The 22,346-nt window shown below is 47.7% G+C and overlaps 1 protein-coding gene and 1 long non-coding RNA gene across 2 annotated transcripts in view; both read left to right on the top strand.

Moving 5' to 3' along the window:
* Positions 1-18,069, top strand: part of VSX2 (visual system homeobox 2) — a 107,767-nt gene extending 89,698 nt beyond the window's left edge. Inside the window, exons 4-5 of the mRNA XM_068131632.2 lie at positions 14,999-15,179; positions 17,777-18,069. Of these exons, the coding sequence (XP_067987733.1) occupies positions 14,999-15,179; positions 17,777-18,069 (474 nt within the window). The remainder of the gene's footprint in view (positions 1-14,998; positions 15,180-17,776) is intronic.
* Positions 1-22,346, top strand: part of LOC144888504 (uncharacterized) — a 502,585-nt gene that overhangs the window by 249,985 nt on the left and 230,254 nt on the right. The window lies entirely within an intron of this gene.

The following is a 22,346-nucleotide window of genomic DNA, read 5'->3' as shown; positions in this document are numbered from 1 at the left end:
GGGCGCCATTTTGTGCGCCTGAAGCCCCCTCAACCACATCCTCATTTCTCTCCCCCTCCATTTCCTCCCTCTGGTCCTGGGTTACCCCTAACCCCTCTTCTAATTCCCCCACCGGCATCCGGTCGCCTTGATCATCCATGGCGCGATTTTCAAATTTAGGATGTTATAAAATAAAATCTCGGGCCACTCAAAATTTTGAGCGCGCTATTCGCGCTTCGGGTCCGAATCCGACACTCCTGACACCAATTGTTACGGATCTCTACGTTGGCCTTCTTCCCCTTAAGAAGGGGGGATTAGTCCCCTTGTTTCTGACTGACTGACGTGAGTCCTGATGCTGCACAGCTACCTCTGGAGAGGTAGGTGCGCAACCCCGTTCGCGACCGCGGACAGATGGTAATTGCCGAGCGGTCTAGCAACTGCGGCACGAACTATTAGCAGGGACTGACCCGATCCTGAACGTTGGCCAAAATCACGCCACAGGTTTTCAATGGGGAAATCACTAAGACAACGGATGTGAAGAAGAGGAAGACAGAAGTAGGAAATACGAATATAATTTATTACTGCTATTTACAATTCAAAAGAAACCAAGGAGGAGGAAGAATAAGAAAATAATTACAGAAAGAGGGACGGACCAAAAGGACACAGTGCAACGCTAGCTTACCTATGGCAGTCTTACTTAGAAACCCAGGACAGAACAAACAAAGACAGACTCACACGAATGGGAAATGAAGGCAGGCACGAGTGGCTGGAAAGGGGGGAAGGTTCAGCTCGGACCAGAGGACGATCGGGCCAGGAGGGAGCAGCCGCCGACTCTCCACACTCTCGTTCGTCCGGCGGCGTTGCTTCCCGGCCGCGGGTCGAACTGCCATTAAAACTCAACCCCACCCAGCTGCGGTGGATTCAGCGGTGGTGGACTCTTCACTCATCTGCTGTGGGGGCTTCCTTGGTCAGCCGCTCTACTGGACTCTCCGCTCCTCCTCAACTGGACTGGACTCGACTGGGCTCCGGTGCACTGCCAACTCTCTCATGCATCTGTCGTCTCTCCCAAAAGGCTTGCGCGCGCGCTTTTATATCGCGCCTCGAGATCAATCCGCCAGCTCCCAGGGCACGCCTACTGGGTCGCTCACTGCAGTGCCGGTTGGCTGGCACGGGCTCTTTCGCTCCACCTTTGATGACGATGGGCGGCCAACGCCCTTCATACGGCTCCTCCTCCTGCTTCTCCGATCTGACCGCGTGCTCAATGGAGTCTTGCGGCGAAAAACACGGTCCCAAAGCAGCAGCGGCGAATGCAGAAAACCGCCCGATGCAGTTGGCAATGGCTGACAAAAGGGGAATTTGGTTGGAAATGGAGGCTTTGGGGAATTTGAAAAGGGATTCTACCTTGTTCCAATTTGATGCAATGCAGTGTCAACTAATGGAAGACAGAACCTTAACCTAATACACAGAATAAGGAGATAACTACTAAAAAAGGAAATCTATGATTTGCTATGTGATTGTACATGGAATAACTAAGGGGACGACCTTTGACCTTTATACACAAACTGGAGGGTGATATTTACAACAAGCTTCATTACACTTACAACGATAATAAAAAAAACACAACACCATTCTCAAATCCACAATATATATATATATATATATATATATATATATATATATATATATATGTATATATATATATATATATATATATATATATATATATATATATATATATATATATATATATATATATATATATACATACACAGACTTGGCATTTAATATGGAATTTTTTTTTTGTGGGGGTGAACTTACTTTTCAAGATGTCTTAGAACCAAAAGTTCATTGGAATTATGTTGAAATTATTCGAGATTTTGTTAATGTGACCTTTAAAAGAAACAAAAACCACATTTGACATTTCGAAACAAATAAATTGATCCTTGAAAGTGATGTCAACTGATATCGAACTCAATTCATGGACAGTACTGTGTTAAACTTCTGTACGTTTTCCAGAAGTATCTCTTTATTTTGCACATTAGCCAAAAAATTTTTTAACAAAAACAAAAGTTAAATTACGACTGGGATTACGGACAATAAAATTACAGTTCAGTACTTCGTGTAACCCCCACGAGCATTCAGGAGAGCACATACACATTGAGGCATGCTGTTCACGAGATTTACCAAGGTTTGGACAGGAATCGCTTGCCATGCAGTGACAATAGCCTGCTGCAATTCACGCACAGAGGTCGGCTGCTGGGCCAAGTGGTCGCTTTGACGCGTTAGTTCTGCCCACAAGTTCTCTATCGGATTCATATCCGGGGACATGGCAGGCCACTCCATATGCTCTATACCACGGTCAGCAATAAAGTGTTGGATCATGTGAGCACGATGAGGCTGTGCATTGTTATCTTGGAAGACAAAGTTTCCTTGAAAGGCTGCACAAGCAAATGGAAGCAATGTTTCTTCCAGAATGGCCCTGTACTTGAACTGGTTCAGGTTTCCATTCAGAACAACCAGGTCAGTTTTGCCCCCTGCATGAAAAGCAGCCCAAACGGTCACCCCACCACCTCCAGCTTGGACTCTTGGCACTATACAATCTTCGTTGTAGGCTTCACGCACTTGTCTGCGCACTCGGACGCGGCCATCTTGACGATAGACCAGAAATCTAGACTCGTCACTGAAGGTCACGTGATTCCAGTGTCCTGGCTGCCATTGACGGTGCTCTCTGGCCCACTGCAATCGGCGCTGGCGGTGTTGTCTGGTCAGGCGTGGCTTTCTCAGGGGACGCCTGGCACGACAGCCTGCTCGGACCAGTCATTGGTTGACTAGCCTTCTGGATACAGGCACATTTGTCAGTTGCTGCCAATCAGCCCTAAGCCGATTAGCTGAGTTGGTACGGCCATTGCGGACTAACCGGTGCAGCTGGCGATCATCCCTCCTGGTGGTTCTGTGGGGACGTCCTGGCCTCGGTATTGGAGTAGGGACACCCCTCTGAGCATTTCGTTTCAGGATCTTTGACACCTGACCTTGAGTGATGCCATACTGCCGAGCAATAGCACGGTTTGATGCCGTAATTTCGTAAAGCCACCACTCCATGACAAACAGCAATGTCGAGTTGATGGACCATCACCAGAGGAAGCGGCAATAACTTTTGGAGATGTGCAGCAGTTGTTTTCCACTAATACAGAACGCAACAACCCTTGTATACCCGACTGTGAAGCCAATCATCAAATGCACCTGCCCGTACATTTTGCCACGCCACCTGTGATATAATCCTGTTTTTGACTTCTTGCTGCGACTGACAATCAGTGACATGGTTCTTTTAACAAACAAATCACCAAAGTGTAAAATAAACTCACCAGATTGATATACTGAGTTAAGAAAGCAAACCCAAGTCAAGGAAAAAAATATATTCCATATTAAATGCCAAGTCTGTATGTATATATATATATATATATATATATATATATATATATATATATATATATATATATATATATATATATATATATATATATATATATATATATATATATGTCGGATTGGGACTTAGGACTTGGGACTCAGAAGACTCAGAAGAAAGGAGCAACGGATATATTTATTGGAACTCGAGTACACAAGCTTGAGGACAGCAAAGTTGTATTGAAACTCACAAAGAATGACCAACAGTACAACAAGATGCTCTGAAATAATTCAATTAACATTGCTTTATATAAGGAGAATCAGGGGTGGAGTTAGCTCACAAGACACAGAGACAGAATGGGCTCATTGGTTCCCCCACCATAGTCCCATCCTGTTGTTCAGTTAATTAAAGGAAGTTCATCCAAGGCCAGTCCTGGGTTAGCTCTGATAAGGAGATGGTCAGCATTATGTGGCAACATGTTTACAACTTTCTGTGAAGAAAGCTAGCTTGGGAAAGTACAAAAGGGAGTGGACACTCATAAAACTGTCAACTTGCAAGATAATGGCAAAGTCAGGAGAAAGGCAAAGAGAGATAACAGTTGCCTCCAAGGCCTGGGAAGGGGAAATAGAGATTGTGCCCACGCAGGCCAGAGCACACAGGCAGAGAACTCCTTATTAGGATATTACACATCCTCAATGCACAAGAAAGAACTCAGCATCATAAAAGAGTACAGTAGTAAGTCAAAACAAAACATATAATTGGTTATGCTTGGTAATTGGTAAAGCAGCAAGGATATACAAAGGGGGAGGGGCATTACAGCTCCCTACATATATATATATATATATATATATATATATATATATATATATATATATTTCTATATATATATATATATATATATATATATATATCTATATATATATATATATATTGTGTGTGTAGATGGTGGTGTCCTGTCCCAGATGGTGCAACAAGAGGTGCTGAGATCGAGAGAGAGAAAAGAGTGGAGAAGGAGACCGATGGGGGAGAGGTGTTGTTTGTCAAAGAGGGTCAAATGGTAAGAGGTGGAAAGAGGAGGAGGTGGAAAGCAAGAGGGCTGTCAGATGCTTGTGATTGGCAGGTGGTGGCAGACCTAAAGCCACAATTGGTATTCCCAGAGGAGATCTTGTGACAAGGTTGCGGCCTGACATTGTCATTTGGTCAGGTGCAACAAGACAGGTCATCTTAGGTGAATTGTCTGTAATTTGGGAAGAGAACATGGAGGATGTGCACGAGAGGAAGAAAGGAAAGTACAGTGAGCTGGAGGCAGAGTGTTGGGAGAAGGGTTGGCGAGTTTCTTGTCAGCCATTTGAGGTGGGGTGTAGACTGTAGAGGGTATATTGGCAATTCCTTTCCTGCATTTCTTGCTCGGCTTGGAGTGTGTGGTACAGAAAGAAGGAGGATGTGTGACAAGGTGGCCCAGGTTGCCTTGAACGGCTCACTTTGGATATGGAGGAAGTTAATGGAGGCATGCCAGACGGTGTAGGTTGAGGTTGTGGGTGGTAGTTCATTTCAGCCCAAAGGGGTAGTGACTGAGCATGGAAGAGAAATGGAGATGTGTGAATTTTGTGTGTGTGTGTGTGTGTGTGTGTGTGTGTGTGTGTGTGTGTGTGTGTTTGTGTTGCAGGAGTGGGTTTTTGTTTGAGTGGTGCATGTTGTAAGGGTAGGTTGTCGGTTGTTTGTTTTTGTTTTTTTGTTTGTTTTGTTGTTTTTTTGTTTTTTTGGTGTGTGAGTGAGTGGATGAGGGGCTGTGGATTCTGGGAGTGGAGGCGGTTTTGTTGTTGTCGTCTGTCTTCTCACTGGCTGGGGGTGGGGGTATGTACGCATCCAAGTGTAGCTGCTGCATGTGGAGGCGTATGTGCCCCTGCTCGCCCACCTTAGCTGACCGTATCAAGGTTGAAGGGCCGAAACGGGATGATACTGAGGACCTCGACTGAGGACCCGGTCAGTGAGGCACACTTGTGACCAGGTGTGTTTTGAAATTATATATATATATTGTGAGAAACCCCCGGTGAAACCACCTTTGTTCTCACCCAAATGAGTGCCCCGCCCACAACGTGACGTAACCTCCTTGGAGCCTCACGCGATTGGGAGGCGATTCGGCACGTGATTGGTGGAGAGTCAGGAGAGCGCGGTCGCCATCTTATGGACGCACACGGCTCGAAGGCTCCGAGTGGGAAATATCATAAAGGGCTTTCCTTGAAGCCTCACGCCAGCCGAGTTGGGCTGGTCGATTACCGTTCTGTACTTTACGAGCGAGTAACTCCAGAAGAGAACGAGTGATTCCCGGCTTCGTGTTGGAGCTACTGGCCGACCGTTCCTGCCGGCCTTGTGCGGTATTCCATCCTGTTATCCTCCGAGTCCCGGAGGTCGTCGATTGGAACCGCGAGAGATATTACCTGCGTCCTGGTTGGGGCTCCTGGTGCCGACCGTTCCTGCAGGCTTTGTGCGGTATTCCATCCTGTTATCCTCCGAGTCCCGGAGGTCGTCGATTGGAACCGCGAGAGATATTACCTGCGTCCTGGTTGGGGCTCCTGGTGCCGACCGTTCCTGCAGGCTTTGTGCAGTATTCCATCCTGTTACCATTTATGGTTTTGTGATCGAGCCAATAAATAATCGTGCCTTACCCCTAGAAGGCCGATTAAAACACAATTGTGTTTATTGCGTCTCTTTGTTTCACTCCGTGGATTACTTGAAGCCCGGACATTTACGTCCGTATTCCGTGCTGGGATACATTCCACAGACGGGATCGCGACAAATGGGTTGCTCGTCCTAGGATCATTCAAGTAAGAGCCATTCGATTGAGACGGGAATTCTGCAGTGGACGACATCTTCTGGCATCTGTTCATCGCCTTCTCACCAGCGGACGCCGTCTTGGAGGAACTTTCTCGCCGTAGGACGCTGTCTTGGGCAGAGAAGTGAATAGCCTCGGATCCCTCCAAACAACCGACAAAGAATAAGCGAATAGCCTCGGATCCCTCCAAACAACCGAAAAAAAAAAAAAAAAACGTGAGTATTTGTACGTGGTATTTTTCTCATTGGCAATTTGATGTGCGGGTGATATTGCGTAGTTTGTGTCGTATTTCCCCAACAGAGCGTTGTGTTTGAGCGTTGTGTTTGAGGTTGTGTTTTGTGCCTGGTCGTATGATAACTCGTAGCCAAGCTATGTCGACCAGGGAAGTGAGAGTTCAACCTGATCATGTTGACAGTCACGTGGGTGGCGAGGTGAGCGACGCAAGCAGCCTGGACCCGGTCACTCAACCCGAGATGTTAGGAAGCGATCCCATCATGACTAAATGCATGCGTTCGCCCTTCTGGACCGGGCTGACTCCGGTTCAACAACTTGACATGTATAACAGGGAGAATGACAGGGCAGAGGCAGAGCGTGCGGCAGCAGCAGAGAGAGAGCGTGCAGCAGCAGAGAGAGAGCATGCGGCAGCAGAGACAGCAGCAGAGAGAGAGCGTGCGGCAGCAGCAGAGAGAGAGCGTGCAGCAGCAGAGAGAGAGCGTGCAGCAGCAGAGGGAGAGCGTGCGGCAGCAGAGAGAGAGCATGCGGCAGCAGAGAGAGAGCGTGCGGCAGCAGCAGAGGGAGAGCGTGCGGCAGCAGCGAGAGAGCATGCGGCAGCAGAGAGAGAGCGTGCGGCGGCAGCAGAGAGAGAGCATGCGGCAGCAGAAGCTGAACGCGTCAGAGAGCATGAGTTGCGAATGTTGACTGAACGACTGCGGGCAGAGGGGTCTGCTGCAAGAGTCCCGGAAACTGTTCATGTTCGTTTGCCGGACTGGACGGGAGACACGAAGCCAGAAGCGTATCTGGAGATGGCGGAGAAGTTGTTGGCTGCCGGTGGCATTGATGAGAGCTTGTGGGTCGGCCATCTTGTGAGCCATCTATCTGAGAAGGCGAGGGAGGTATATGCGAGGATGGCAACCGAGGACGCAAACAAATACAGGGCATTGAAGGCCGAGATTTTGAATGCCTATGCGGTGTCCGCATGTATTTATAGGAGAAATTTTTTCAGCTGGACTCGTGAGTCCAGTCAAACCTATGAGGAACATTCGCGGGCCTTGTTGGAACAGCTGCAGAGATGGTTCAAGGGGAGCAAGGTGGAGTTACCTCAAGCGGTTGCGGAACTCCTGGTGCGTTACCGTATCGATCAACAGCTTCCGCCTGACTTAGCATTGTTTCTTGTCGACAAAGACACTGTTTCCTTGGCAGACTGCGTCAACCTTATTGATAAACATGTTTTGGCGTGCAAAATGCTGCAAGTCACGCAGCCGCGTCGTACGACGGAGGAGTCTGCGATCAAGACCGCCCCCCGTCTGCCCGGCGGCTGGATCGAGGGGAAGGGTTCTCCGATGACCTCCACTGGTGGCGGTCGCGAGCCGCAGACCAGGGCAGGGCCCTGGTGCGATTTCTGCAAACGCGTGGGGCACGGTGAAAACCGCTGCTTCTCTAATCCCGCCAGTCCGGCCTACCGAGGCAACCCTCCTGTTAAGTCGGAGGGAGATCAGTGGAACTCATCCGCCGGGCCCTCGCACACGACGGTGGCATCGGTGACCGAGGTCACTGCCACCGAGGTTAATTCCATTCATCCACTGCATCAGGATTATTCAGGGACAGCCTTAGTGGGTGGCCCTGATTCGATGCTGAAGTTTGAGGCCAAATACCTTCGGGATACTGGGGCGACACGGTGTGTTCTCCGGGCGGGGGTAGTTCCGGCCTCTCAGATGCGTTATACCGGCGAGTATACCCTCCTTCGGGGCATTGACCGGGTTCTTGGCCGGTATCCCCTTGCCCTCCTCGAGGTCCGGAGTGACATTTTTAAGGGTCCAGTGACCTGTGTGGTAGTACCCTACTACCCGATACCCGGGGTCTCCTTGCTGATTGGCAATGATGCCATGGCCAGGGAGGAGTCATTGACTCTGACCTGTGGGGGGGTCACTAGATCCCAGAGTAAACAGGCGGAGAGAGTGGCGGAGTCAGACATATCTTCACTCGGGCCCGAGGAGCCTAGCGCCTCGACTCCAGTTTCCGACGGTGACGTTGCGTCAGCTGAAGCCCACCCGAGCCTCCCGTCAAGCCAACCTCAGGTGCCGTGCTCCTCAGGGACCGCTCCCGCCATGTCGCGATTCAGCAGGAACGCTAATGCTAAGGTATATGTGGGGAACCTGGGCAATGGAGCAGCGAGAGCCGAGCTAGGGAGGGTCTTCGAGCATTACGGACCACTCCGCAACGTATGGGTTGCTCGGAACCCCCCCGGATTTGCAGTTGTTGAGTTTGAAGATCCACGAGATGCTGAAGATTCGGTCAGAGCCCTTGATGGAAGGTTAATTTGCGGATCGTGTGTGTGCGTCGAAATGTCGAATGGCATGTCGCGGCGGCCTCGTTTCAGACGCCCTTTGGTCCGCAGGCCGTTCGACTCGAACGATCGATGTTACCAGTGCGGTGAAAGGGGTCATTACGCATATGACTGTCGTTCTCGACACCGGAGGAGTACCCGCCGCTCTAGGTCTCGGTCCGTTCCCCTCCTGTAACTGTTTCCCCACCGTGAGTTTGGCCCCCTTGCTTCTCTAGTGTGCTTTGTGTGAAGTGTAACTCTTGTGGGGTAGATGTTAATGGGGTGTATGGTGTTTAATATTGTGTGTGAAAAAAAAAAAAAACTTGTTCATTGTTAACCTGCCTGTTACCGCCTGTTTACCCTGTTAATGCCTGTTAACTTGTTGCGCTATTGTGTTGCGCTATTGCGTTGCGTTGTATTGTTGCGTTGTTGCGTTATTGTCGTTAATAAGTGTTAATAATTGTTAATCGCGTTAATTGCCTGTAGCGATTACCGCCATCATCTTGCCATGTGATTTGCACCTACTACAAATACTGGTTTTAAAAACGCCGTCTATTCGACGGGGTTTTTACTTAGGGGGGGAGGATTGTGAGAAACCCCCGGTGAAACCACCTTTGTTCTCACCCAAATGAGTGCCCCGCCCACAACGTGACGTAACCTCCTTGGAGCCTCACGCGATTGGGAGGCGATTCGGCACGTGATTGGTGGAGAGTCAGGAGAGCGCGGTCGCCATCTTATGGACGCACACGGCTCGAAGGCTCCGAGTGGGAAATATCATAAAGGGCTTTCCTTGAAGCCTCACGCCAGCCGAATTGGGCTGGTCGATTACCGTTCTGTACTTTACGAGCGAGTAACTCCAGAAGAGAACGAGTGATTCCCGGCTTCGTGTTGGAGCTACTGGCCGACCGTTCCTGCCGGCCTTGTGCGGTATTCCATCCTGTTATCCTCCGAGTCCCGGAGGTCGTCGATTGGAACCGCGAGAGATATTACCTGCGTCCTGGTTGGGGCTCCTGGTGCCGACCGTTCCTGCAGGCTTTGTGCGGTATTCCATCCTGTTATCCTCCGAGTCCCGGAGGTCGTCGATTGGAACCGCGAGAGATATTACCTGCGTCCTGGTTGGGGCTCCTGGTGCCGACCGTTCCTGCAGGCTTTGTGCAGTATTCCATCCTGTTACCATTTATGGTTTTGTGATCGAGCCAATAAATAATCGTGCCTTACCCCTAGAAGGCCGATTAAAACACAATTGTGTTTATTGCGTCTCTTTGTTTCACTCCGTGGATTACTTGAAGCCCGGACATTTACGTCCGTATTCCGTGCTGGGATACATTCCACAGACGGGATCGCGACAAAATATATATATATATATATATATATATATTTATTTATTTATTTATTTATATATATATATATATATATATATACATGTGTATTCTTATTATAATCGAGCAAACGTCTATGGGTTACATATGTTTATATGCGACCAAAACGTCTTCTTCTTCTTCAATAAAATTAACACCCAAAACACAGTCTGTGAACTCTTAATTACGTTGAGACTGCTGAGATCCCTCAGACCTTTGATGCCCTTTAAGTCCCCCCCGACCCTTAAGACCACCACCTGAGGCTCCAAAAGACCCTGAGATCCAAATGGCCCCGAAGACCCAAAACACCCCGAAGACCCAAAACACCCTGAAGACCCCAAAGACCCTGAAGACCCAAAAGACCCTGAAGACTGCAAAGACCCCGAAGACCCAAAAGAGAATGCACCAGCAGAGGGAGGAATTGGGATTTTTGCAGCACCACGATGGTGGTTTGGAGCAAGAGGTAAAAATATTGGAGGCCTGTGTTACGGAACCAGAGCGGGTGTTTATAGATAAAGACCTGTTGGGGCCACAATTGATTGGGGATGGAGTGAATAAAATGGAACAAGAGCGGCCGAGCACTTTGGACAGTACCGTCAAGGTAGAGTTTGCTCGAGTCCAACAGAGTCTGGGAGAAGAGGTGAGTCGGTCGGGTAAGCATCCCCAGGACAAGATTAAGGTGACCCAGGGGACCCTCACCACGAGCCACAATTGGGCACAGGAGGTTCCGAAACTAAATACCAAGCTGGGGGGGGGGGGGGGTGTTTTGGCCCAGAGCTGGATTCGGATATAGAGGAGTCGGGAAATAGAGCCTCAGAAAAAGTGATTCGCATAGTGAATTTGGAACAGCTGCAGGGAGGGGCAGAAAACCCCGAAAAAGGGGTTGTAACCTGCAGCTGCGGTTGGGCAGACGAGGCCAAAATTTTTAACATGAAAGTTAAACTCAAATTGAAATGGGAAATTAATTTGGAACAGCCTTGGAGGGAGTTGGTCCCCGGGCTGTGGAATTCGGATCAGGAAAGGTCATTGGGGTCGGCCTCGTGGAAAATTTGCCCCTTTGGAAATCGGTTTATGCCAGGCAGCTGGGGGGGGGGGGGGGGGCTGTGCTTGCAGGATTTGGACATGGGAACCGATCATGGGTGTTGTGGTATGACCCGGGCCCCACGGGGCGTTCGGGTGGAGCGTGGCATCCCTGGTCCATCAGGGCGCCACCTGAGCGAGACCAGCAGGGTCGCCGGACACTGTAGGGGGTTGAGACCTCCGGGGTCCGAGGTGGTGACTCATGGGCACCTGGTATGGTGTATCATGAGGACCCCTAGGGGGAGGTGTTGTAGGCCATGCTTTGGTGGCGGTACCACGGATGGCCAATAAGGGCTTGATGTGGTGACCGCCCGGGCATGCGGCCTGGCAGCCTCTCCTTGAGACTCTGGGACAGCCAGCATGTGGTGACCTGCCATGCTGGGCTGGTCTTTGGACGTGGGTCGAACCGCATGGATAGGAATAATGTAGCCTACTGGACAACCGTTGGAGCATCTGTGGAACATGATGGTGTGAGCATGATCTTCCACATATTTTCCGCTGTGATTTGTGGACTCTCGGTTTGAGAAGATAGCCATGAGATCATTCGAAGATAAATTGAAATGAGCCGAGCATACGGGGCCATGCTTGGCTTGTAAGTGTATGGAGAAGCGCCCTTCCTTAGTGAAAGTAGTGAATTTTGGAAAAATCGGCACAGGTAATTTGTGGGTTCGATGCAAAATTTAAGGGGAATTTTGTGAAGCCATGGTGGACATTGGGGCCAGTGACACCATTATTGATCCAGGTGTGTTAGACCAAAGTCTTGGAGGCTGGGACAAAATGGATAGGTAAGTAGGACACAGCCTTCAACTTTCTACAGTAGCGACGGCTCCAATATTGGGCCGCGGGTTGTAGGGGTGGAGTTTCGGGCAGTCTGGAGGTCAATGTGGTGTTATGGGTGGCCAAGGTGTGTGACCAGTGTCTTCTGGAATTGAATTTCCTGATGGAACACGGCTGTCAACTCGACTTTGGGCTGCATTTGGTCGGACTGGGGGATGTGATGAGGCGCAGGGGACGTGGCTGGGGATGCCACTCACTGCGACCGTGCCCCCAGGTCTGAGGCCTTGGGAATGGCAGAGTTGGCAGCAGGTGCTCACCACATTGGCCAGCTTGGGCTAGTGGAGCCAGGGTCCTCACAGGGGGGCCGAAGGGTGGATGGTGGGTCGCGCCCTTGTGGACACTCATGGGCCATGTTGGCGGTTCGGCTGCTAAACTTATCCAATAGCCCTCACACGCTAAAGGGGCGGAGCTGTCGTAGCCAAGTGTAGTAGTGTAGTAGTGTAGGAGAGGTCACCGGAGGAGGCAAATCCATATGCTTGCCAGTACGACCAGATAAAAGGAAAATTTTGGGAAATTGATTGGCCCCATGGGATAAATTTGGAAATAGGGCGTGGTGGATGACACTCTTGGACACGACCAACCTGTGACTCCCTGCACGCAAAGGTAAGGTGCCTTGATGTGTCCTGTCCCAAGTGCTCAGTACTTGATCGTAAATTGGGACATGAGCAATTTGTAGTGGATCGGTTTGCATGTGACAAAAAGTGTCTTGTGTTGATGTCTGTCGTGTGAAAGAGCTGAGTTGTGGTTGGAGTGTGAATGTGGGAATTCACATGTAAGCAGGCCATGGCAGTGTAGGAACACAATGACATGGTCTTTTTGCATTGCAGTGTTTGAGAATTGAATGGCAGCAGGGGAGGGAATGTCATTTTGGATTTTGTGGTTGGGGAAGGTGTGTGTGTCCGCAGGTATGGATCAAGCTCTGGAGGAGCGGTGACTGTGGCCCCCCTGAGGTATTTTGTCTCTGGCAGCCGGTGGTGTCTGGAATTGGAAACCCGTCGGGAGGGGGGGGGCGGCTGATTGGGTGACCCGGAAGAGTCTTTTGAGCCTGAGGCCAAGAGTGCCTGGATGTTGTGGAGACGCTCTATGGCGGGACGTTCACCTCGGGAGCTGTTTGGCTGTCAGGGGCCGAGAGTTGAGAAGGGGGGGGGGGGGGGTGAAGAAGACGCAAGTCGGGTATTGCTTTGGGACTGTGGGCATCATAGCCTGAAGCGCCCCACCATCTGGTTGGGGCGCTTCAGGCTTCAGTGTGGTACTTCCCCGCTGCCTAATTGAGGAACACACGTGGATGTAACCAGTAATATGCCATGGTCTTGCAGGGTTTGAATGAGTGCTTATAATTACTTATTGGGTTTATGTGTATGAACGTGTGGGGGAAGATCCATCGATCAATGTCACTAACCTGTACCAGAAGGACAGGGCCCATGGAAATTTGGGTAAATTGGGATGGCTCCCCAGGTAACGTTAGGCATTGTGGCATCCACCGGGGAATGTGGTCTTTAGAAGGGGGTTGTACAAACGTTATTGAATTATTGCTTAAGGCTTGTGGTTAAGGTAGGTTTTATGTGTGTTGACATTTTTTCTACCCACCCCAGGAGTTAGGAGCAAGGAACCAGGTTTTGTAAATATTTGAATTGTTGTTTAAGGGGTGTAGAACGGTAAGGAGAACAGGTAAGTTAGCTACGGCTCGCTTCCCACAGCCCCTTCTAATTTATTTCATAGGCTAATTAAGTTTGAGTCGGTAAGTGTTAAGGCTGGAACGGTAACGCCTGCATTGAACCTTGCAGGAGCTACGGTTTCCCGGGGGGAGGGGGATGAGGGCTGTGTTACGTTTGTGGGGGTAGGCATGGAATACCTTAGGAAAGTTTGAATCGTGTAGGTTTAGAATGCCCCGTATGGCGCGAAGAAGCCATCTCGATGTACGTAAGTAGGCCGTCTGTCCGGGTAAGAGCGTTTGCATGTCGCCATAAGGGGCGTGGCTTTGAGCTAATTAATTCTCGGGCTTAAAGATTAATTCCCCAGTGTGTAATTTGCTCCTGTGATCTTCCCTCCGTCTTTGTTACAATTTAAAAAACCCACCAAACAACAACTATTACAAATGACTCCATTCGCTCACAACGCCGCCAGGGCCGACAGAAACAGCGTTTGCCGATCATCAAGGGAACGACGTCATCCGAACATTCCCGAGCGACAATTGGACTCTGCCCCCGATGACTCGTGGCGAGAAGGCCACGCCCCGGCCTTCGTGATTGGTGGAGGCGCGATGGGATGATTTTGTAGCGCTCGATGACTGGACAGAGTGTGACGTCGGGGTGGAACATTCGAGAGCTGATGGAATGGGACGCCATCTCGCCATCTTGGTCTCTTTTGTGCTGGCTTTCAACAAGGATGGCTGCATGCCTTTTGCTCTCTCGTCTCTTTGTGCTGGTGGTTGCTGGAGGCGGTCACATTCCTTCTTCTGGTCCTGGCGTTTGTGAAAGGCAGTCGCATTTTGGTTCGTGTGCGCTGATGGAGCGAGTTCGGAGCCTGTGTGGACCTGGTGCAGAGAAGGAGCGGTGTTGCAAACTTCTACCGTGAGGAGGGGGTGGTACGCTGATATATTATGAGCTGATATCAATATATTTATTTTTCTGCATCGAAAATTAAAATACATTGATGAAAATCGCCTTTCGCCCAGTAATTTTGCTGCAGGTGTTTTATTGTTGACGTCCTGGTGGTTGTAAAGGTGCATCCATCATGGCAGCGGGTAAATTCACGAACATCAGGTCACGTCACACCGTGTGTACCCGCCATCTTGGATATCGAAGTGTTAAATGCTGTTCGCTGCAAACAACAGTTAATTATACCAGTTTATTGACAACGTGCTATATTTTAAAATGAGCAATTGTGTATAGTTCCGAGTTACTGAGTGATTTAGTCGTTGGACATCTTTAGTCTTTTCTATACTTTTATCGATTCCGCTCCAGGTGTGGTTCCAGAATCGCCGAGCCAAGTGGCGAAAACGTGAGAAATGCTGGGGCAGAAGTAGCGTCATGGCCGAATATGGATTGTATGGCGCCATGGTCCGCCACTCAATCCCACTGCCGGAGTGCATCATCAAATCTGCTAGCGAGGGAATCATGGACTCATGTGCACCGTGGCTTCTGGGTGAGATCCCTAGTATTCCGCTTGGTTCTCTTGACCATGACCTTTGTTTCTTCTTTGCCTTTCTTGTTTTAATATATACGTGAAGCAGCAACCGTTGGTGTGTGTGTGTGTGTGTGTGTGTGTGTGTGTGTGTGTGTGTGTGTGTGTGTGTATATATATATATATATATATATATATTCGTAACTTTGAACAAAAATGGATGTACATTAAATGTGCGTTTATGCCCCTCCCACTATTCTAAATTCCCCCTAAATTGAAAATCCTATAAAAACAAATTTTATACTTTCACCGTATTAAATCCACCCTCCGCCATGAGGCCCCCATAATATACAACCCCCATTTGGAACCACTGCGATCCATAGGGCTGATGTGAATAGCTGGACCCCAATGTTGAGAGCCCTCCCCCTTCCCACCAACCCCTCCCCCTCTCCCCACAAGCTCATCCTAAAATTACCACCCCCCTATTTTCCTACCCCAAGTTTAATGTCCCTACAATGTTCTGTTCTCAAGATATACTCGATATAAAGAAACCGACAAGCACAAAAATGGAGTGTGATTGATGAAAAGGGAGGCTTTGAGTTTGTGTTCACCTTTACCTGGTTAATACTGGTTAGAAAACGCTCAGCACATGGACAAGTTAGTTATACAGCACTTGGCAAAACCTGTATAATCATCCATCCTATCCTATACATTAAAGGGTCCGTCCATATTATTAGGTAAATAGATGCGTAGGAATGTCATCAAAAGTGAGAGGGAGGCCCAATTTGTAAAAAAAAACAAAAAAAAACGACCGATAGTCTAACAACGGCGTAGCCAGGCTTGGATCTGCTCAGTGGAGGATCTGCTGGCCCTCTGTCATGTGACCAGATCCTTAGCCTCGGATTGGTGAACGTTTGTGAGGGACATTCATACACCGGACGGACAGACAAACTCTGTTTCAGATGACATTGCCCTACGGGCAAGGCCATAAAAATATGGCTGCTGAACCATGTGACCAATTACGTCATCAACTTTCTTTTCTGACCAATTTATCCTTAGATCAGATCAAGAAATTTAATACTGATCGGATCAAGCATTCTATTTGGCGATTTATGACGTCATAATGAAGGTACCTATGACATAATCATTACCTCTGCCACCAAAGGTGGATGGAGGTTATGTTTTCACCCCTGTCTGTCCGTTTGTTGTTTGTGAACAAAATATCTCAAAAAGTTGTGGACGGATTCGGACGAAATTTGGCAGAGATGTAGCTCATGTGACAAGGACGAAATTATTAGATTTTGGTGAAGATCCGGATTCGGATCCGGCTAGTGTGATTTTTTAAATTATTCTTCACCATTGGGAGATAGGGCCAAAACGATACATAGCGGGATATCTCAAAAGGTTGTGGACGGATTTGGACGAAACTTGGTGGACCGGTTGGGTGTGTGACAAGGAAGAATCGATTCAATTTTGGTGAAGATTCAGATCCAGCTAGTAGAATTTTAAAGTGATTCTTCACCATTGAGTGATATGGCCAACCAGGCAGAGGTGTGCTCTCTAATGAGTGCCGTTCTAGTTAACATGTTATTTCCCATGGGGAGTACGTTACAATGAGCCACCCTTCATTTTTTTTTCTTTGGACCAGTTTCGGAGATATAGAGTTGCAAAGTTTTTCGGTTTTTCCAAGATGGCGCTCGTTCCCCGTGACCTGGCTACGCCATCATAATTATCATTAAAAAAAACTATGCAGGAGCAGGATATCTCATACACCGGACTCCTATGGTGAAAATTTCGTGTCATTCGCACCAACTGTTGCGGAGAAATGCGTATTCACGTTCTGTGGGGACAAACAAACGGACAGACAGACAGACAAACAAACGGCCAAAAAACGGACCCAAATGCAATACCCTCTCCTCCGGCCAGGTAACGACATAATTTTACTCTATCTTGTCAATGTGAACGGTTTTCACGATTTACTTTATTATCAATTGTTTATTAATCGTAAATGGGGTATGATAAACTCTTCATTCTTCTACTTTTTCTAAGAGACTACATGTGAATTGCATACATGAGCAGTTGAAAAGTGGAGGGGCGAACATGGTATTTGGCCTCCACACTTTTGAAAGTGGGGAGGCACCATCGCCTCCCTGCCCCCCCCCCCCCCGCCTCCACTTCCTACGCCATAGGTAACACACAATGGGGGGCGGGGGGGTGAGTTGTTGGATCAGTGTTATGAATGATGAGTTGTGGGGCGGGGATAGGGGCGGGGCTTGTTTCACAAGGCATCAATAAGGGGTCTTTGGCCCAATTTTACTGAGTGGCGCAGGGAGGGAGATGTCTAAAAATTGCTGAGAATTGCATTACGTAATAGATGGACACCTCCTTAAAAGTTCATGCAATTATTGTGCAGATGATATGCTGCACTGTGCGAAATCAAAGGGGAAAATTTATCTGAGATGTTTGTGTACTGTTAATACTAATAGTATAAGCAAAATATGCATAGGATATGTCGTCTGCATAATATATGCTTCCAACAACTTCCATTGTAAGTGTGCGTTCGCGCTCCAAAGTGACGTGTGCGTGTATGCCGTCAGCGGAATGCATCCCTTTGGCAGCAATGCACAAGAAGACCATGGAGGCCGCGGCGAAACAGGACGAGGGTCAGAAGGTGGAGGGACGCGGCGGACGACGGGACGAGGACACGGAGGTGCGGAGGGAGCACAGCATCGCCTCGTTGCGTGCCCGAGCCGTGGAGCACAGCGCCAAAGTACTGGGCCCCGCTCCGGCTCCTTCTCCCGTTCCCGAGAGGCACCAAGAGCAGGAGGAGGAACAGCCGGAAAGCATGAAAAAGGCTGATTGCGCAGAACTGCAGGAGCATTTTGATCATGGCAGAAAGACTCAAGTCTAGAACACCCTCCCACCCTAGCTATCCACACCACCACCACCACCACCAAATCATCATCCATAAAAACCTGTGCAAAATACTTCAACGGATTTGTAATGGAAAGAGACTCGACGTTTGTACAAACCGTCTCGTGAACATTATTGGTCCCTAAAAGCTCTGTGAGCTAAAAAGATCATCAGTGAGCTGGAATACTCTTTTCACGCCTTTTGCCCCTCCTCCCTTTGCTCCAAGCCCCGCCCCCTTTTCTGCTGAGTGCCAGAAGAGCACTTGTACATCCTAAGTAAGGTGCGGTTTTAACCGAGAGATCTGTTCACCTCCGCGTGATGGGATCATGTATGTATGTACTTTTATATTTCGTTATTGTAGCCTTTGCCATATATATATACATACATACATGCATACATACATACATACATACATACATACATATATATATATATAGTGTTTGTAAATATTTGACCAGTCTGTACACGAGAGAATATCGATCCACTTCATCCATGCCTATACACTGATCGCAGATTCATATGAACTCTTCAAATGATCTATGTTATTGTACATAATTTGCGTAAGTTAGTTTCCACAAACTTTTCAATTGCTTGTCACCTTTACGTTCGTGCACTTATGTACAGAAAGTCTTAATTCTTTTCATATATACGGCTCAAAGTAAGTTAAGCCAGTGCGTTATTGTTCGTCTGGGCCGAGCAGAAGTGTGTAATTGGTGGTGAAACATCTTTTCCGTGTATAATTCACTGGTGTGCGCTGGGCAAACTATTGCTTTCACGCGCAAGGGAACTCGGTAATGATGCAACCAACCGGGCAAACTCCTCATTGAATTCCCATGCGTATTGGCTATAAGTAATGCAGTGAGATGTCTTTTCGTCTCACCTTGACTGCAATAATCTTGGAACGTGCACCACATGAAAATTACGTCCCTAGTACTGCAACAGCAGTATATCCTCACTTTTGTTTTTTGGGGTTTTTGTTCCTTACAAAATCTAGGCTCATGAAAGTGGGAAGAGATAGAGGGTATGGAAAGGCAACGCATTGATGGAGGATGACCTAAGATGGTGGTGACCTGCCAAGTTGAAGTTCTGAAAGCAGGAGTCACATCGAACTGATTCAGAAAGGTGTTTCCACAAACTGAATAAAAGAGGAATCTAGGAGAGGAGGACATCTACCGATGGACACATCGGTAAGGCTAGATTTTGGGACTTTCACAAGGAAGAATGCATGATGCATCCTGGGTGGACTGCAGAGGGTCAGAATGGAAAAATAGCAGATGGAGCAAGAGCAGGAGAGAGGCGGTTTAAAAAAGAATAACAGAAATTAGGATGGCACCTGATAGAGTGCGGAACTCCGCCAGGCTGAACAATTTACCTTTTGTATCATGCTGATAGGTCGGATCTGGATCCGGACCTGAACCAAAATCTAATTGGATTGTTCTTCTCACCTACCCAACATGTCCACCAAATTTCGTCCAAATTCGCCCACAGACTTTTGACATATCCTGCTCACAGACAGGTGAGAAAACAAAACAACCGACATCCACCTTCGGTGGCGGAGGTAAAAAAAAAAAAAGCAGAGGACTCCAACCTGCCTGTGATGAGAGAGCAACAATCCCAGTGCTTCCGTTCTTTGAGGAGGGGATGCCATTGACCTTGAGAGCAGCATCCAGGAGAACGTTTGAAGCAGGGGACACCAGCCCATATGGGAGGGCACGAGTCCTCCATTGAGCTCAGTACAAAGTCCTTGAAGTCTTGAGAAGATCACATTTACCAAGGAAGGATTTCGCACAACAGAGGGTGTCAGTTTGTGGCTGGCTTTAGAGGTCAGCTTTGCTATACGGTCATCTTAGGAGAGGTCATGGCTGATGGTGAGGTCTGTAAGGAGTTCAAGAGACAACCTCTTCCAGAAGTTGATCGTGAAAATACATAGATGGATGGGTTCGATAGAAGATCCCTCCGGAGAGTTTGGGTGAGATTGAGAGATTTTCCTGTATTAAAGGAGACGTTTCAAGTGTCAGATCAGCAGAGAGGTAGGCATCTCCTACCGGCCTGTATAGGGGGAATGGGGTAAAAAAAAATTACGTCATTTTCGGTCGAATTATTTTTAGGTCATTTTAGATCAATTTATTTTGAGGTCATTTTAGGTAAAAATTAATTTTAGGTCATTTTAGGCAAAATTATTTTTAGGTAAAATGATTTTTAGGTCATTTTAGGCAAAATTGTTTTTTGGTCATTTTCGGTAAATTTATTTTTAGGTTGGCCTGTTTGGATGAAATCTAAGCTCATAACATATTCAACTCTCATATACAACGTTGAATTTTCTATTGTCTACTTATGTGTTTGTAATTGATGTAAAAATGCAGTTTTCCAATACACCTGTCCTGCATGTGATACGTGTACAGGCTTCTCCATGAGTCTTAGATCCCTTTAAAAGGCAAATCGTGTACATTCCATCAAATGATAAAATCGAGTCGTTTACATATAAACTCCCCAACCACACGCCCCCCACTGCCCCTCTCCCCCAATTTATGGTTGTTTAAGGGCTAAAATGAAATGTAACATGAGAAGAGATCATACACATTTTGATTATAATGCTATTTAAACCAATATATAATATATATACTGTATATATGATATCTCGTCCATAAAATATGTAATATCTGGGCCTTAACTTCTTTTGAGCAGTATACCAGTACTGGGCGGGGGGCTATGGGGGCACTGCAGCCTGTTTAGTCTTACACGTGTATTATTACAATCACTCAGCCCTACATGTCCAAAGTTTGTTCAAAATTCCATCTGTCATGTCCACTTGTTTCGAAAGGGAGGGAGTGGATTTTTGGCGGGGGGTGGGGGGGGTGAGGGGAGGGGGTGTTCACACTCTCTGCAACATAATGAGACAAGGCAGATGCATAATTCCGCAGAAGGATGAATACTCAAAAAGTACAATAAAAACATTATTACTGACGAGACATGTGTAAACCTCCTCATATGTCAAGAATCTGGACTGTATGACGATGTGGGACCTCCCAACAATGACCGAGCACGGATTATAGTAACCGGTGCGATGACGTCATACAAGCCGAAGACGTCACGCAGGAATTCATGCAGTGACTTGTTTTTTTGCGTGTGAATCTATTGCAGACTCAATTAAACGTTTTTTCGTTACTCGTTCCCCACTCGCGCAGCTCGTGGCCCTGGGGCTTCAAATCTGCTGAGCGCTTCAGTGGAAGCGACTTTTATCGATAAACTTCCCAAATTAATTGCGATAGTTGAGACGAGCCGAGACCCTGACACCATAGCTCGCCTGCTACTTACTCAAGTGCCAGGAGAGATGCTGACTGGCTCCCGTTTTGCGAGAGAATACATCAATTTGAATTTCTCCAACGATCGGCCCTCAAGCGCTCCGCTTGGCATTTGAATGAGCGGTTTGCTGGTCGGAAACGTTTTGGTGGTTTAAAGATCAAAAAAGGGCCATGGAGTGGAGATACTCTGTTAATGTGTTCGCATCTCAACACTCGCCTCGATGATCTAGGGATCCCAAGTTCAAATCCCATATATCCTGCGTTTGTTCGTCAATTGTCTACCGATATCCTTGATATTCATGTTAAAATACAGTGATGTCAACGAATGTCCTTGTCTTGCACATTATATATATATATATATATATATATATATATATATATATATATATATATATATATATATAATATCCGCAACTCCGTATCCGCAACAATATATATATATATATATATTGTTGCGGATACGGAGTACGGCACTCCCCTTAGGGGGGGGGGGGTTAGTCCCCCTTCTATTTTCACTGGCCGTCTCCGCTCCTGAAGCTGCCCAGCACCCTCCAGGGAGGCAGGTGAGCAACCTCGTCCGAGACCACGGACAAGATGTTAATTGCCGAGCGGATTAGCAGCCGCGGCTCGAACTGTTAACAGAAACTAACCCGATTCTGAACGTTGGCCAAATCGTGCCACAGGTACTCAAAGGGGGAAATCACAAAGACGATCGGATGTGAGGAAACCAGAAGGTAAGGAAGAACAAATATAATTTATTACTAATATTTACAAGTCAAAAGAAACCAAGGAGGAGGAAAAATACGAAAGCAATTTACAGAAGAGGAAGGCGACACAGTGCAATACTAGCTTATCTAAACAGGCGTAACTTATACCCCAGACAACATAAAGGACGGACGACAATCAGACTTACACGGGGAATGATGATAGTGTCGTGGAAGTGTGTTTGGGACTCAAGACTCCAATGACCGGA

This window comes from Myxine glutinosa, chromosome 12, assembly GCF_964187855.1.
Source record: "Myxine glutinosa chromosome 12, kmMyxGlut1.1, whole genome shotgun sequence".
Lineage (NCBI taxonomy): Eukaryota > Metazoa > Chordata > Myxini > Myxiniformes > Myxinidae > Myxine > Myxine glutinosa.
The sequence above is the reverse complement of the archived record's forward strand: the minus strand, read 5'-3'. Positions and strand labels throughout refer to the sequence as shown.